Consider the following 17233-nt stretch of genomic DNA (forward strand, 5'->3'; position numbering starts at 1 on the left):
TGTGCAAAATTGGTTTTTAGTATGCAGCCTGAGACGCATAATCGCCATTGAAATCAATTGATCCACAGTAAAATTCATTGATGTGGCGCAGATTCTATTGCATAGACACCGAAATGAATACTCTGTGCTCTAAAGTTTTATATTCAAATGAACAATGATGGATATCTTGAGAAATGTAAAATATTCTGATAAGTCTGCTGAGTTGGCCTTGATAGTAGAGGCATAGTGTTAACTGATCTCTGGTGTTCTCTTTGAAGAATGGTAATGTAGATAACCCATACTGCAATGGGATGGAGGGTATCCTAGAGGCTTACCACGAGAGCCTGAAGACTGTCCAGCTCTACGGACCCACCAATTTTGCTCCTGTCATCAACCATGTAGCAAGGTAAGAAAAATGCAACAGCATTTGCTCAAAGGAGCATGCTGACAGAGTTGGAAACTTATCCTGTGTAAACCAGTTCTGAGATTGATTTCTACACTCAAATGAATAGAAAATGGTCCTATTAAATGGCCTTTGCTCAGTCAAGCAAAAATGTTAGTCATGACAGACTTTATTTTGAGATTTGCCTTTACAGTTTTGGAAAAACAAAAGATCACATTTTCATCTGTTTTGGGACTTGTTGGCTAAGGAGGAGTTACACTGCACTCATGACCACCAAGGTGCCAGACAAACAAGACTGAAAATCTCAAAAAATAAACTGTCTGCACTAGGGATGGGTATCGTTAAGGTTTTAACGGTATTACTACTCTTACCGATACTGCTTAACAGTCCGGTACTTTAACGGTATTCTTATCGGTACTTTGTGTTGTGTGTGTGTGTGTGTGTGTGTTTTTTTAAGAACAATTTGAGAACAGAATTAACATTTCTTTATTTTATTTTTTATGAGTTGGTTGGTTCATAGTAGCTGCAGCTTAAAAAAAAAAACTAAAAATAAATTTTATATATATATATATATATATATATATATATATATATATATATATATATATATATATATATATATATATATATATAATAAAAAGGTTGCAAAATGTGGCAATTGGCTATTTTGTAAACTAACTTAAGGTGCTGTGCATTTAAGTTAGCCAAATAAATGTTTACATTTATATACTGATTTTTCCTTATTTGGAATTTTAAAAACAAGTAGAAAATATGTTGATTTCATTCTCATTTTTCCCAAAAGAAATCAACAGAATTTCTACGTAAGGTTAGCAAACCAGGCAGATTTTACATTTATTTTAAATGACGTGAACAACGTTGATTCAACATGATTTTAGCATACATACCTGACGTAGATGGGGCAACAACCAGAGGCGAGCTAGCTAGGCAGTCGATACACATAATGCACTTTTGAAAGATGCTTTGACAGATTGCTTGTGTTTCCGCCCTTACATGTAAATATTGTTCTGCACTTATGACAACGAGGGTTGTCAGCATTAACTCTAGTGAAGTATAACCACACTTTGGAATGTTTTGCTCTCTCCGCAATCGTCACTCTTTGTATTAAGCGGGAGTTTTGAAACTGTTATGCGTGTACCGCGCTCGTTCTTGTTGTGTGTGTGTGACTGACAGACAGCCTCCGCGGCGTACATGCGAGTTCTTGCAGATCTCACAGACAAACGTCTTAATATGATCGCACATTAGAAATGTTTGGCGAGATAAAATGTGCACGACAACATTATTAAGCAAAAATACATAGTATAAGTTATTTTTTTTCCCTCCAGTACCGAAAGCAGAACCGATGCCGTCAGATCTTACTGATACTACGGCCTTTCATAATTTAGCCCCGGGGCCAGTTTAATACCGGGTTTCCCTAGTCTGCACACTTGAAATCCTTTAAGCTAATTTAATCACCAAGTTTTCGGTCAAACGACCATCCTCAGGGTATGCCTGTTTGACCGAAAGCTTGGTGATTAAATATGTTTAAAGGATTTCAAGTGTGCAGACAGTTTATTTTTTGGGACTTGTTGGCTAAAATTTCATAGCCAGAGTCGACATCTTAAATATTAGAAAAACAGGGGCTCATAGAACACAACTGATGATCTTTTGGAGATCTTTTATCATAGTCACATTTTCTATTGTTTGGTGAATTTTAAGGCCAAATATAGTCAGTTCAATAGGAATCAGGAATTTGGCTTGAGGGTGAAAGATTCTCCCACACAGATTTCACACCGTGTTCATGCTGGTCACACAAATGTGTTGCTGTAATCAACACATCAATAGTGTCACTAATGTGCCCTTACATTTAAGTTCACTGTTTAGGGTGCTGCTTCTCTTTGCATATTCTTCAGGCTGTCCCGGGTATTGATGTATGAAGGACAGTTTTCACCTTGGAGTAAAAAATAAAACTAGTAACTGTCAAATAAAAACAATAAATAAAACCAGATTTTGACATGTGAAGTCGCAACAGTGAGAAATAGTCAAATGTCACCGAGAAAGAGAAACAAATGAAATATTTAGTCACAGTTGTGAGAAACAAAGTAACGAGAGATATAAGCATTGTAATTGTGTAACCAAGCTGAAACTGTGAGAAACAGTATCAACTGTGAGAAAAAAACAATTGAGAAACAGAGATAAAATATAAAGTGATAATAAAGTGAATAAAGTCCCGATTATGAGAAACAGCTGAAATTGAGAGAAAACTGAGAAAGTCACAATAGTGAGATATACTATATAATATTGCAGTTTTGGGAAACAGTTAAAATCGTGAGATGTAAAGTTGCAATTATGAGAATCAAAGTTAAAATTGCAAGAAATAGTCAAAACTAAAAAAGTGATTACAACTGCGAGAAAGTCACAACTGTGAGATATAAAATCACAATTATGTGCAACAAAGTGACAATTTTGAACTAATGTAGTTTCATTAACAAGATTCGGGAGGAGCACGACACTTAGCCTAATTAGCACAGGTGGAGCCCACTTAAGATAATCAACTCTTGGGTATAAATACAGCTGACTTAGCCTACCTGTCTCCATTGACTGTTTATCAGCAATCAGCATCCCCCTCCACTAGAGTTAATTTTACACTTTTATATACGGGGGGTGGGGAGGGGTACTCTTGGTCCGGGCCATTCCCGAGCTCAGAGCCCTTCCCCAGACAGAACGCCAAATATGCATTATAATACTTCAGCTGATTATATGTAATTGTGAACTCTTGAATAAAGTGTCAATTGTGTAGCTGAGGAATAAAATAATAATTTCAAAAAGTCGCACTTGACTTCTTCTGTTTTGTATTCTGAGGCAGACACAGGCTTCTGTTCTCATGAACACTATAGCTTATGTAATAGTGATTGTACGTATTGTCAAAATGATGATTTAACAAGCATAACGTATTTGTTTCATGTTGCTGTGACCGTGTGCAGACCTCCGAGAGACCAGATCTCCTGTCATAGCTTCTGTAAAGTGTTTTGCATCACAAAGAGCATTATGGGATTTTGATGAAGGCAGAAGAGCTGTGTCAATAGCACAGGGACGTCCCAGAGCAAATATATATATGCATGAGGCTCAGCGCTGAATTCTAAGTGTTCACTGAGGATGCTCATTCTTTCATTATTCATCCGCAGTGTTATCCAACAAACAATCAACGGCACCAGCATTAACAGATTTTCATAACTGGGTTATGGTTCATTTGGGTGATTTGGATCATGACGGTTTCTGCTAATATGTTTGTTAATGTGAAAATGTGATTGTGTGTGTGTATGTGTGTGTGACTGGGCACAGGTATGCTGCAGCGGTTCAAGACGGCTCGCAGTACTTTGTGCTTCTCATCATCACAGACGGTGTGATATCAGATATGGCTCAGACTAAAGAAGCCATCGTCAATGTGAGTTATCCTTGACCTTTCTCTGTCTCTCGCCTACTCTCTTCAAAAACTGTTTACATCATCATATTCTGGTGCAACACTGCATCACAACTGCCCCCCAGGCAAAGTTAAAGAAGAGTTCAGGTGCTTTTTGGGTCTTCCGGAGGTCCTCTCCGCACCTAATGGGATTCGCCTGTCTCCGTTGCTATGGTTACCCAGCAGACTGGATTTAAAGGGAATTTGCGACTGTTTAGTCACATTATTAAAACAGCCACACCTTCCTTTTAAGATCTTGCCTGCTGCTCTGTCTCTTCTTCACCCTCTACCCATCATGCTTTGGATCTCGGTCACACGGTAACATTTCTGCACTGACTGATACGGGTTCATGCACTTTGAATGGCTGGACACTTCATGTGTGTTATGCGTTTTTAGGACTTGAGTGGTTTTTATTGAAGTCCGCTATGGAAAGTCCACTCTTATGCTTTTTTCTGTTGGTCTTTTTAAACTGATTAGATACAAATGAGCTCTCACTCTCTCACTCTGAATGCTGATTCTCTGCACTCACAGTGATTTGGTCTCTTATATATATTCTAGCTGAAGTAGCTGAAATGAGATGTAGGTTAATTCCATGGACTGAATGGTCATTGGCTTTTGTTATCAATAATTTTGACCATTGGTGTTTTTCGAACAAAAATTCTAGATTCTAAAATAACAATTTTTACTCATTATTTAGTCTCGTTTCCCAGTAAAAATATCTAAACATCTTTAAATAAACTTGAGAAGCAAAGGTATTTTTTAACCTTTTTATAAGTCTCTTATATCTGTATTCTCATAGAGCAACTGAGGGTAAATGTTTTAATAAACAAAAATCTAATATACTACAGCTACACTGTAAATATTTTAATCAGTATTTCTGTCTTGGTTTACAGTATATACAATATATAAAACATTTTAAACATGCAAATAAAAAAAAGGATTATTGGAGTATGTTTTACGAAAAAAATATTATTTCAGAGTATTTCTACCTCAAAATTTCACTTTTAATTAATATGTTGCATCCCTAGTAAAAAATAATATATTCAAAATTTTATTATTTCATACGAAGTTCAAATTTATTTACATATTTAATGAAATATCGCTCAAGACTTACTGGTATAAAAATTTTAATTAAACTTTACCTGGAGTGCTAATTGTGCACAATATACATTTCTTAAAATTAAGCCTAAAATGTGTTTTAATGTCATTATTGATGCAGATTGTATAATCTTTGGATAATATAAGTGTACCTGAAGTGTACTTGCAATAGTTCCATTTTAGCACGATCAAATATCTACTCCAGTATATCTTTAATTGGACTTCAGCAATTAGCATAAAACAAATGTATTTCAGATACATTTTAGTATATATATATATATATATATTCTACTTTAGAATACACTAAAGAAGTTATGTGGCTCAGCGGACAAAAAAACACTAATTCACAGCGTTTATTACAGGCTAGCTGCAAATGTGTCACATCACATAATTCACAGTAATCCGTACTTATTTCATGGCTGAGAGAGGTATTTGTTAAATGAAAAAAGTCAGGAAAACAGGGAGAAACAAGAGGGAGAGGGAAAGTAAACAAACAAGTGAGCAAGAGAGATTGCGAGAGAAGTACTTGAAGGAAAGACCTACAGGAAATAGAGCAGTGAATTCATGAAGTGTGTGTGAAATGTGTTTGTTTAGACTCATCTTCTCGGCTCTATTTCTTTTAACACATGACCGCCTCTGTCCCCCGTGAGCATTTCTGGAAATGCTGACCTACTTCCAACCCATAAATATGTTTTTATAATCCTTGCCCATTGGCACCAAGCACTCAATGTCCTGTCTGCACAATGCACACAGACAGGGATTGACTGGTAGACAAAAAACTGCCTGGGACCAATACCATCCCCATCACAACACAAGTGAATAGAATAATTATTGGCTGATTTATTTCTGTATTATGAGTATAAAGGTATTCATACTAAACATGTATAAGAGATATAGAAAAACGCTGTTAATGTTCATATACCTTGCTGTTACAATCTCACGCAAAAAGTTCAGACCGACTTTAAGTCCTGTAAGTTGTGTGTGCAGTTTTATTCTTTAAACAAACAAAACCTCACTGAAAGCTAGTAAAGTGAGAAACAAAGAAACATACAGTGAAAACTAATATAAATATATTTCATTTATTCATACTAATCTCCACTATAGGTTTGAAATTCTAAAAGAAGCAGTTAGTTGATTCTGCCTGACAATTTATAGAGTCCATCTTTTGGTTTCCCACATAAAGCTCAGGGGTTATTGAAGAAATCGATCTGTGAATCGTAGTAATTAATGATCTAAATCACTCATTTGGTTTGATTAGTTTTCCAGGCCACACAGTTTAGGGTTTGTTTGTTTGTGCTGTGCTGTGCTGTGCTGTGCTGTGCTGTTTGTGTGTGTGTGTGTGTTTGTGTGTGGCTCTTTTTCATCTAGTGTGATGTGCTTTTGTGTGACCCCCGGTGAAATTCCAATTCTAACTCCATTATAGCACACAAACTTATCAGTGTGACTGAGGGTGTGTGTCCAGTCAGCTTTATTCGACAAATTATTCATTCCTCTCAACAGGCTTTCACGGGCCCTCTGTGGGAGCTCTTTTAAAATTCAGACCCTCAGGAGCCTTTAATATTTCTCTCTTTATATATTTTATATATTAAAGGTATATTTCATTATAAACTCTTCAGATTACATTTCAAAGAAATCATGTTTCCTCTTGTATGTATTTCTTGTATTTTAGCCTTTTTCAGCTGGGATCATGTGTGATGCATTATATGCAATTGTTTTTCATTTCAAACCACCGGAAGTCTTTGTTACTCTGAATATCCTGTGGTTTTCTGGTTATCTGCTGTCACTGGTAAGCAGCCTCTGAGCTAGCTCACTCTTTACTTCTGTGATAAATGGGATTCGACCTGTCAGTCAGGCATCATATCAGGAACAGGGACAGTTAGCAAGGAGAGAGAATGTTGATCCAGGAGGGTTCTGAATAATGCATGGCTTTCACCTCACTGTATGTGAAAAAAATCACGCTGTCAAAATATTCTTTTCAAGCCATCACAGTCAAAGTCCCAGCGCTCTTTCAAACCCGACTGGCTTAACATGTTCGGAAATAGACAACTCGTTTTCTTTTGTTACTGCTATCACAAGCTGTGTATTAAATGTATGAAACTGTATTTGACCCTAAAATGATTGTATTTTACATAAGGAGAGTTTTTGTTTTGTGATTTATATGAGATTCTTATTAGACTGTAAAACAGCTAAATGATTCAGTTAAATAATGTGTTATATACAATCATGGCCAAAAATATTGGCACCCTTGGTAAATATGATCAAAGAAAGGCTGTGAAAATTCATCTGCATTGTTAATCATTTTGATCTTTTATTTAAAAAAATCTAAAAAAAAATTATCCTTTCATTGGATAATAAGAATTTAAAATGGGGGAAATATCACTATGAAATAAATGTTTTTCTCTAAAGCCACAATTAACGGCACCCTTTTATTCAATACTTTTTGAAACCTCCATTTGCCGGTTTAACAGGTCTATTTTTCTCCTATAATGCCTGATGAGGTTAGAAAACACCTGACAAGAGATGAGAGACAATTCCTTTATCCAGAATCTCTCCAGACCCTTTAGATTCCCAGCTCCATGTTGGTGCTTCTCTTCAGTTCACTCCTCTCATTTTCTGTAGGGTTCAGGTCAGAGGACTGGAATGCCTATAACAGAAGCTTGGTTTTGAGCTCAGTGACCCATTTCTGTGTTGTTTTTGAGGTTTGTGTTTGGATTAGTGTACGGTTGGAAGATCCAAACATGCCCCATTATAAGATTTCTAACAGAGTCAATCACTTACTGATTTTTTATATGTTGTATTTGATGCCATGTGTCTAAACAAGATGTCCAGGACCTCCAGCAGAAATAAAGGCCCACAACATCAAAAATACAATTATATATTTCATTGTACACAAGGGGTACTTTTTTATCTCTGTGTGCACCAAACCCATCTTGAGTGTTTGCTGCTAAAAAGCTAATTGTTTAGTTTCATCTCTCCATAGAAGCCAGTCCTATTTGAATTCCAGACGATGAAGAATTTTCTTAAAGCCTCTTCACTAATTTGTGATGTTCAATTATCTTTTGCTGCACATCTGAAATATATTCTTTGGTTTTTCCATTTTGATGGATGATTAAGGGAAATTGGCTTTTTTTCCACTCCTCCTTATATTTCTGTGAAACAGGAAGCCATGGTTGGTTAATTTCATGTTTATAATCATGCTGGAGTGCAGAAAATTGTGAATATGAATATACTTCAGAGATATTTTACTCATAAGAATTTCTAGGGGTGTCAATAATTGTGTCCAACGAGTATTTGAGAAAAACCTTTATTTCATAATGATATTTCCCACATTTTAAATTCTTATTATCCAATGAAAGGATACATTTTTTGTGCATTTTTAAAATAAAAGATCAAAAGGATTAACAATGCAGATTAATTTTCACATCCTTCTTTGGTCATATTTACCAAGGGTGCCGATATTTTTGTCCATGACTGTAATGATGCTAAGCCAATACAAGTGCAAGATATAATGTTGTTCCGATGTTTTTTTTTTTTTTTCTGTACTGTTCGGTGTTGAATAGGTCAGTACATTACAGTAAATCTGAATGATCTTAACAGAAATTTTGAAATCTGAATAATCAAACAGTAATTTTTGGATCGTATCTGAGTATGTTAACTGTTCGTCATGAAGTAGAATTTATCTTCTCTGTTTTCTTTTCTCAGGCGGCAAAACTACCTATGTCCATTATTATTGTTGGAGTTGGCCAAGCTGAGTTTGACGGTAAGACATTAAATTATTGTTATTTAGTTTCATCTTTATATCTCTTCTGCTATATTCTCCATTTTCTTTTCTCTTTATTTACTCTTACTATATTTAATGTATTGCAAACACAAGAAGAAAATGTTCTACATAATCCTTTATTGCCTGTTTGTACTCAGCATCTTCCTTACTGTTTTTTAACTATTAACTCAGCTAATAATAGTATTCCCACATGGAGGTTTAAAACTTGAATGCATAAATGCAACTCCACAGTTTGCATTCCCATAAAGTAGAGTTTCTGGATGAAAAGTCACCTAATTGGTAAGGTTTAGGGTTTTGGACTGATAAACAGATGTCAACACCCAGATCTCACAGCTGTTCAATATAATTAGCATGTCTCACCATCTGCTTTTAGTATTTGTGTTTGGCTTTTCATAATGTTCCAGCAAAGAGGTAAATGTTGGTGTCATGCTGGGGCGAAAGGCTCCAGATTGTTTTATTGGCTGGAGGGCAGATAACATGATGATCTCACTTTTTAGCCATGGTTGAACTGGACGGCGATGATGTAAGAATATCCTCAAGAGGAAAGCTGGCGGAGAGGGATATTGTACAGGTATGTACATATGTACTATATATTTGTATATGTATGAATTCATATGTTTACACACACACACACACACACATACAATATTTGATGGTGAAAAGTGGTCGTAATTCAGGATTGTTCTGATAGTTTTGATTCGTTCATAATCACTGTTTCGGTTGGGAATGAAATGTACGCATTTCTCAGCAAAAGCAGAGTCAAAGTAATATAACTCTTTGGGGAAGTTTCTAAAGGAATAACTTTAGGTGACCTACATTTACAGACATCTCAGATTCAAAGTACACTGCAACATCACACATGAAAAAAATAAGCTAACAAACAACAACAACGCTTGTACAGCCTATAAATAATGAAAGAATCCAGAGTATTTGTGTGTGTGTGTGGAACAACTGGGTTACATTGTTTACATGGGTATTTCAGTTACTTAGACTTGAAAAAACAAAAACATGAAAATTATTCAGGGAATAAATTAAACCACTATAGCTAACTGCTTTTTAATCTTATCTCTGCCTGCAGTTCGTACCATTCAGAGACTACATGGATAGGACAGGAAACCATGTCCTGAGCATGGCACGGCTTGCCAAGGATGTCCTGGCTGAGATCCCGGATCAGTTAATTTTATATATGAAGTCAAGGGGCATCAAGCCCAACCAGACACCACCAGACTACAGCCCACCTGGGCTCAGCCCAACCCCCACCGTATGAGTTTACCCAGCCTGCTGAAAGAAAACAGGCGATGTTATGTCACCTCCAATTTGGATCTCGTATAAAATCCAATACAACTGATTCAGTGGGAGGCGTCTAGGAGAGCGGATGGTTTCAATTCCCGTTTTTTTGATCTCATACACAGGAGAAATTGAAAACTCTATCTGTGTTCTGGAGGTTGAACTGAAGAGAACAGTACTTATCGATCTGTGAGTTGGTGTCCTCCTCATAATTTCTTCACAAATTAGCCAACATTTATAGTTTGAATCAGTCTCATTCAGATTCATACGTCCAACGTTGCTGGATATATGGAGAAGATCTGCGCAAGAAATGCAATTTTCTGCTTATTTAAAATCTCTAACATCTCAACATCTATAAAAACACTGTAGCTCTTGTGTCTCATATAGCATGTGAGGGGGACTGTGTGTTATATTAGGAAAATCTCCCTTGTATCTGCCAGAGGAGGCAAACAAGAGCATCCCTAGAAAGTCTGATTAAAAAAATATATTAGTGAAAATATAAGTGGTTGTTTGAAATATTATACCCTGTAGTATTACAATTAAGTAAACTGTTTGATTTGTTTCTAGAATTTGTAGATAGTTGTGTTATGGTGGTTTGAGCAAAGTCTTTTTAGTACAAAGTTATATTTCCCATTGCAGTGTCCCATTTATAGCTTTTTAGAGCCATGATAAACAAGATTTTCTATTCTAAGCATGAAATCCAGGTAAAAACAATTGTACATGGCATTAAAACATTGTATTAAATGTATTTACGTACTTTAGATGAAATTAGTTAAGAAAAATCCATTGTAAAAGTCTAAGAGAAGCACAAATATTTTCTTAAAGCTGTAACATTTGTAAATGTTAATCAGAAGTCACAGATTCTGAAAATTTCAGACTGAAATTTCAGGAACAATCAGCTTACTAAATTTACTTTAATTTGCCCTTCTAATTCCATAATACTCCGGAGCCGGAATATCTTGATATTATACAGCAGCTCCTCAGACACATGTGAGGCATCAGGGGAACCATGAGAGATATCTCGCTGCTCGCTGCTAAAGATGATTGGAGATGAGGCAGCGTCTGCTGTTTCTCTCAGAGCAATGTCCGACTCACCTGATGTCACGCTTAACCTTAGCTCCCTCATTCCTGGGATTTTCCCTGGTGTTTAAAACACTTTTCTATTCTTCACCATGACAGGAATTGTCTTACTGGTTTCAAAAGATGAAAGACTTATTGCATGCAGCTGAAATTGCATTACTCGCAGTGCAAACATAATGCCGTTTTGTTTCTAGCTTTAAATAATTTTTTGCATTGGCGTAATAACAGGACAAGCATCGAGAACAAATAAATTCCATAAACTTGCCTTACATACAGTAAGTTTACATTAATAATGTATAGCAAACATAAATTAGAAATAGTATTTAATATGCAGTATTATTACTAAGGAAGCGCATGTTGATAACATAAAACCTTAAGAGGATTAAGATATTCAGTTAAATCTCAGAAAATGTTAGCTGTAAGATTTATTCTTGTCTAGCATACAGCCTCTTTTTGTCTGAGATCCATTCTGAAAATAAATAATCACTATCACAGACAAATCTGTTTGTATCAGTAAATACTGACTGACTTTTTTTGGACAGCAGGGCCGTTTATACTTGTTCTTACCCACAGTTTTGATACATTTTCTCCTTGTCCGGTTAAATTTTTATATCTTTGCTTGTTTGTCCGAACTTGTACCAATGTTTTGGTTTTAGAACATGTATCTGTTATTATAGTGTAGATTATGAACTGTGAAGATGAACTCTAGTTTTATTTTCAAATCTCCACTGGTCCTGAAGCTACAAAATCAAGACTTGTGTTTAAACACACCTTTCTTTTACAGAGTTATTAGCACACCTGGAGTTACTGAGAATGAAGTGATCCATCAATCAATTAGGAGGTGAAGATTAAGTCTGACAAAGGGAGCATTGGGTGAAAGGGTTTGTTTGAGAGTGTTAACAGGTGTATTGATTTTAAAGGCTTATTTACTCTTCATTTTATATTGTTAATGGATAGTTAATAACTAAAAGATTATAGTCCTTTTACTGTTGAGAGGAACATTATTTTTCATGTTTCTCCTTTATATTTTGCTTTTTTATTATTGAATTCTGTTTCTCAAATATAAGCCTGAAATTTCTACTTGCATAAATGTAACTTTTTTTAAAATCCTGTTTAATATGTAAAAATTGATAGTCTGAATGCACTGTAAGTCGCTTTGGATAAAAGCGTCTGCTAAATGCATACATTTAATTTTTAAATTTAATTTAAAATTAAAAATTTTAATTTATATTTATGAGCGCATTGCTGCTAGGTGGCTTGTAAATCCGAAGAACAAATTACAGGCGTCCTGAAACACATGTATATCACTATCCAGAGAATGTTAATAGGTTAATTTTATGGCATGGTGTAGATTTTGCAAATACTATTTTTTTTTATCCCAATATAATAAAAGTCATATAGTAGTTTACAAAACCATTGAGAAGAGATAATAGTAGGAAAAATGTAAATTATGTGTTAAAGACGTGGCCCTTGTCCAGTGCCAACGTTTCCTCTGTGAGATATGCATGATTGTGCCAAAATAGCCGATGGGGTGACGAACTGGCCTATTGCTTTGCGTTAAGACTCTGCGGCTCATCTCATAATCGAAATCCAGAGCATGACGCATCCCATCCTTGCTATATTCCTTTTCTTTCTCTCGTTTTGTCTTCTTTGTCTCTCTTTATCTCAGTCGATATGCATGATGAGCTATTTCCAAGCTGAACATAGAACATTGCTGTTGTCATTCCCGTGGTGTGTGAAATTTGTAATGGATTGCCTTAAAAATGACAATGAATAAAACAATGACAACGTTTTTCGAGAAAATCAGAGAGAGTTTTTTTTTCTATGCATGAGTTTCTTCTTCATGAATAAATCCATCAGTTACAAACTGTTGGAGTCTATTACAAACTGAAGCAGCCTTTAATGGGGGAGCAGAGAGATTTTCTCATTAATTCATGTTAGATGCCATGACTGGGCCCTCCAGAGATGTGCATTTACATAAGTCTATTCCCTTTAGTTCCTTATATTCATTCCGAGCGATTAGTCACTAGCCTCTGATCGCAGTGTTTAGATGATGTACATGGGTGAGTTTCCTCTTCTCAAAGGGTAAAATACCATGAAATGTCATTAGCTAGTTTTTTTTTTCTGCGTGTGTGCCGACACTGCAGAAGTTTCAATCTATGCAGTGTTCATTACGTTTACTTTCTAGTTGCAAAATGCTTAAACGATTGCTATTTATTTTAGTCATTTTATTTAGGTGAAAATAGACCGACTGCACAGTGCTGTCATGATGCAAACAGAAAATAAACTCTTAAGTTGAGAGATGGGTAGAATTTGAACTAAGTCACAAGTATTGCTCAGACTTGTCTTTTAATCAAAGTCTTTTTGTCATTGCCGAACAGTGGGAAAAAGAGAACTCGCCATCCAATCAGTTGGCTCCCTGGGGCCGGTTGGTGTGTTTCCTTCCTCAAGAGCACCTGCAGCATTTAATAAGATTCACTTCTGATACATCAGATGCATCACCTGAATTGAAGCATGGGGGTGATGTATTGCTGCACAAAATTTATTTGTTTTCTCTCTATAGTAAAAATGCATTTTCTAAATTGACATCCTGCTTCTTGAGGCCATCAGCTGCTCTATAATGAGTGGAACCCTCATTATAAAATCAAAAGCTATTTTTCAATGTTACTAGGGGAGATGGAGACTCACAATTCTGACAGACTGATTGATGGTCCTTCAAACACTAATATATTGTTTTTGAGTGCTAATGCCAAATTAATTTCTTAAATTGCTGTGAAGAACCAGCAAAAGCAATGCTTCCATTGGCAACTGTTTCCCAAAAGATAAGAAGAAAAAAAATATACATCTGGACAATGTTCTCTGGAAGAACAGATCCAATGCATATCATGAACAGTCTGGGAGAGACACCAAGACAATACAGTGACAGAACAACAGAACAGAAGTGTATCCATAGTCTTACATAGGACAGCCTACTCTCATGGGGTCAAACTTTTTTTCTAATCCTTAATATTGTTTCAGTAAATGTTCCTCAATGTCATTCCAGACCACGAATGAGGAGTAGCCTACCGAAGTTGAGCAGCTTTGAGCAAAGCAAATTCACTGACTTGCAGTTCAGTAATGTTGATTCAGTAGCTGCTCTGATAACTTATAGGTATGAGTAAGGATTCCTCAAAGTTATTTAAATAAAAGAGTTTGTGTGATTTTGAACGATTCATTCACAGAACCACCTCACAAGAGCACATTTAGCTTAGCTTTGCATAGATCATTGCATCTGATTTTGAATCTGATTAGACATAAAAGTTTTCAAATGAACTGAACAGGTTTGTTAAACAGTTGAGTTTTACTGTTTTCAAATCCATCCAGCCAATCTCCAGGTCTGACAATAGCACTTTTAGCTTAGCTTAGCTAAGATCATTGAATCTGATTAGACCGTTAGCATCTCTCTCAAAAAAGTTTCTATATTTTTCCTATTTAAAACTTAACTCTTCTGTAGTTATATCTTGTACTAAGACAGACGGATCTTTGCTGCTGTACCATGGGTTCAACAATTGCAGTGATATTACACAGCGCCTGAATATAGTCCCCAGCTAGTTTGTATAGTTGCAGCAATAGCATAGGGACTATTTTCAGGCGCTGTGTGATATCATTGCGCCTGTTGCACCCATGGTACGGCAGCAAAGTTCCTTGATTATTATGCTGGAATGAGAGTATACTGTAGTTCCTAGCCATATTGGCCTAGAAAATAACAAACTCTTTGGTCATTTTTTGAGCAAGATGCTAATGGACCAGGAGATACTCTAGGGGAGTTGGAAAATTTGCCTGTTTTCAAAAAAAGTGGAGTGTTCCTTTAAAAGTGGTGCTGGAAACTCCGAGTGCTGGAGGTCTCCGAGAAATATTCAAATATGTAAGTAGGCTATAATAATTTTCACCAACAAACTTTTTCAGTTCATTAGAAAACTTTTATGTCAGACACACAACACCAGAATTTAAAACAGCTGCTAAACTCAGTCATTTAGTGGTGCGCGAGGGCAAAAAGAAATTGTTTTCCCCAATCATGTGTCTTTTGTTTTATTTAATGCTAAAAAGTAATATGTTGTTAGTAAATTAAGCATTTGGCTGTTAAAGGGCTTTGCAGAAATAATGAGTCATAGTTCCAATTATGTTAAAATTGCCAGTGGTACTGATAACAGTGCTATTAGAGAGCATCTCTAGATTTATTTGTAAGTATCAGGCTTTTGTCTGTTGTCTGTCTCCATTTCATTAGAGATGTCAGTCTCTTTATGAGACACATGGCTCAAGGGAAGACAGGTCTCAGGTCATCAACATCCTGTAAACACTAATGCTCTTTGTCAACATGCCGTAAGCTAGCCTGCCTTTTAAAACACAAAACAAAAAGTCACTCCAATGAAAAGCATGAGCCCGAAATAGAGAAACCAGGGAACATTTTCACAAATGTCATCTGAAATCTGGGGCATCAATAGTCTAGAAGAATCCAGCCCTCAGACACATCTCATTGCACCTAATAGGTTACACATTTTTAAATAAGTGTGCAGTGTACAGTTTTGACATTTAGCTAGTAACAAGTAACAACACGTTTAGCAGTGTATTCAGAGCTGATGAAAATAATCTCCCTGAATGATAGAAATGGAATAAAATAGAATAAAATCTACATATTCACAATCAGAAATACACAAATGAGGGGTTTTGGTAAATATCTGGCTTGTGTGTTCATTTCAGGCATATTTTATCCGAACAACAGAATTCATTTGCAAGTGCAGCGAGCAGTTAAATGTGTTTTGCTGCTCAGAAAATTTGACAGACTTGCCATAACACATTCAGTTTACTCTGAGGAAAGGCAGAATAACCTCATGCATCATCATAAGCTGACTCACTTAATCATTGGATTGGGGTTCTGTGCTGTGAAAATAAATGAAATTATGCCAGGCTAACCTAAAATAAAATGAAGTAAGCTGATAAAACTGTCAACAGCTGGCACTTTTCATGAATATAATACACGTTGGTGTCCCTAGAGATTGACACCCAAGAAATAGCTTTTTTTTTTTTTTAACAGCATATTGTTTTCGTTTATTGACTGCTGGAAAAGAACAAATCACACAAATCAGTGCTTTATTAATGACCAACATTTTATTTGATAAATTATTTTATCATTTTTATTGATAGTTTTATTATGTTTTTAAATCCTAAAGTCTGCTTGAACTCCAGCCTGACACTTAGAGATTCTCAAATATAATAACATTGGCGAACAGAAACAGTAAAAGTTCAGCAAAACAATATCAAGTGAAATGAACAGAACATGATGTAAAATAACATTTTTGGAGTGATTTAGTGACTTTGTGCATGTCTTCAGCTTAATACTAGAAACATTTATCTGATTTGGTCTTTAATGGCATTCCAATAAAGTTGTTTTACTCTTTCAATTGCATACCCGAGCACACATATACTTTACCTCCTCTCCCCCTTTTTCTTTCTCATTAAGCTGTCTTGGCACTTGGTGTAAAGGGAGGGACACTCTGTCTGGGGCACATCAAAGGCTTTTGCAGAAGCGACAGGGGCTGATGAAATGCTCCACGCCTAATTTAAACCTCCAGCAGCAGCTCCACCAGAACTTGTCTCAAACATCCCAGTAAAAGTTAATGTAAGGATGGCCTACTTCAGGAAGCAGGCTCAAATCACGAGGCTTTGATTTGACAATACCAATACTCTGTGTTCAAGAGGGAAGAACTGTATTTTGCTCAGGGTGATGATGATATCCTGTGCTGCAGATGCTGATCAGAGACAAGTAATTATGCAATTTGAGATCAAACTGAGAAGGGAAGTGATCAGGAGAGTATCAAATCAAACACATTTCCAGCTGCATTTAGCCCAAGATTTGCTATGTCTCACAAATTAAAATATAGCTTCTGCAGGCTCAAGCTTTTCAAAGTTTTGCCTTAATAAAGTTCAAAAAAGTTAGGTTTAAGCAATATCACATGAACAAAAGTGCTGTTCTGAATATTATTGAATTGTTCACACAACTGATTCGTTCTGAAAGATTAGTTTAAGAATGAAACACCAGTGATTTTATTCCACTGTTCAATTTATTAAGAAGATAATATCGATTAGCTTACATTAGTAGTTGTTCAGTCTA

At 35.9% G+C, this 17233-nt stretch overlaps 1 protein-coding gene across 2 annotated transcripts in view; it reads left to right on the forward strand.

Annotated features, from left to right (window-relative positions):
• Positions 1–12877, forward strand: part of LOC127962906 (copine-5) — a 68415-nt gene extending 55538 nt beyond the window's left edge. For both annotated transcript variants that reach the window (XM_052562505.1, XM_052562506.1), the window contains 5 exons: positions 258–385; positions 3722–3824; positions 8640–8697; positions 9216–9289; positions 9797–12877. In XM_052562505.1, coding sequence (XP_052418465.1) covers positions 258–385; positions 3722–3824; positions 8640–8697; positions 9216–9289; positions 9797–9985 — 552 coding nt within the window. In that variant the 3' untranslated portion in view covers positions 9986–12877. The remainder of the gene's footprint in view (positions 1–257; positions 386–3721; positions 3825–8639; positions 8698–9215; positions 9290–9796) is intronic.
• The last annotated feature ends 4356 nt before the right edge of the window (positions 12878–17233 follow it).

Source organism: Carassius gibelio, chromosome B8, assembly GCF_023724105.1.
Source record: "Carassius gibelio isolate Cgi1373 ecotype wild population from Czech Republic chromosome B8, carGib1.2-hapl.c, whole genome shotgun sequence".
In the NCBI taxonomy this organism is placed as follows: domain Eukaryota; kingdom Metazoa; phylum Chordata; class Actinopteri; order Cypriniformes; family Cyprinidae; genus Carassius; species Carassius gibelio.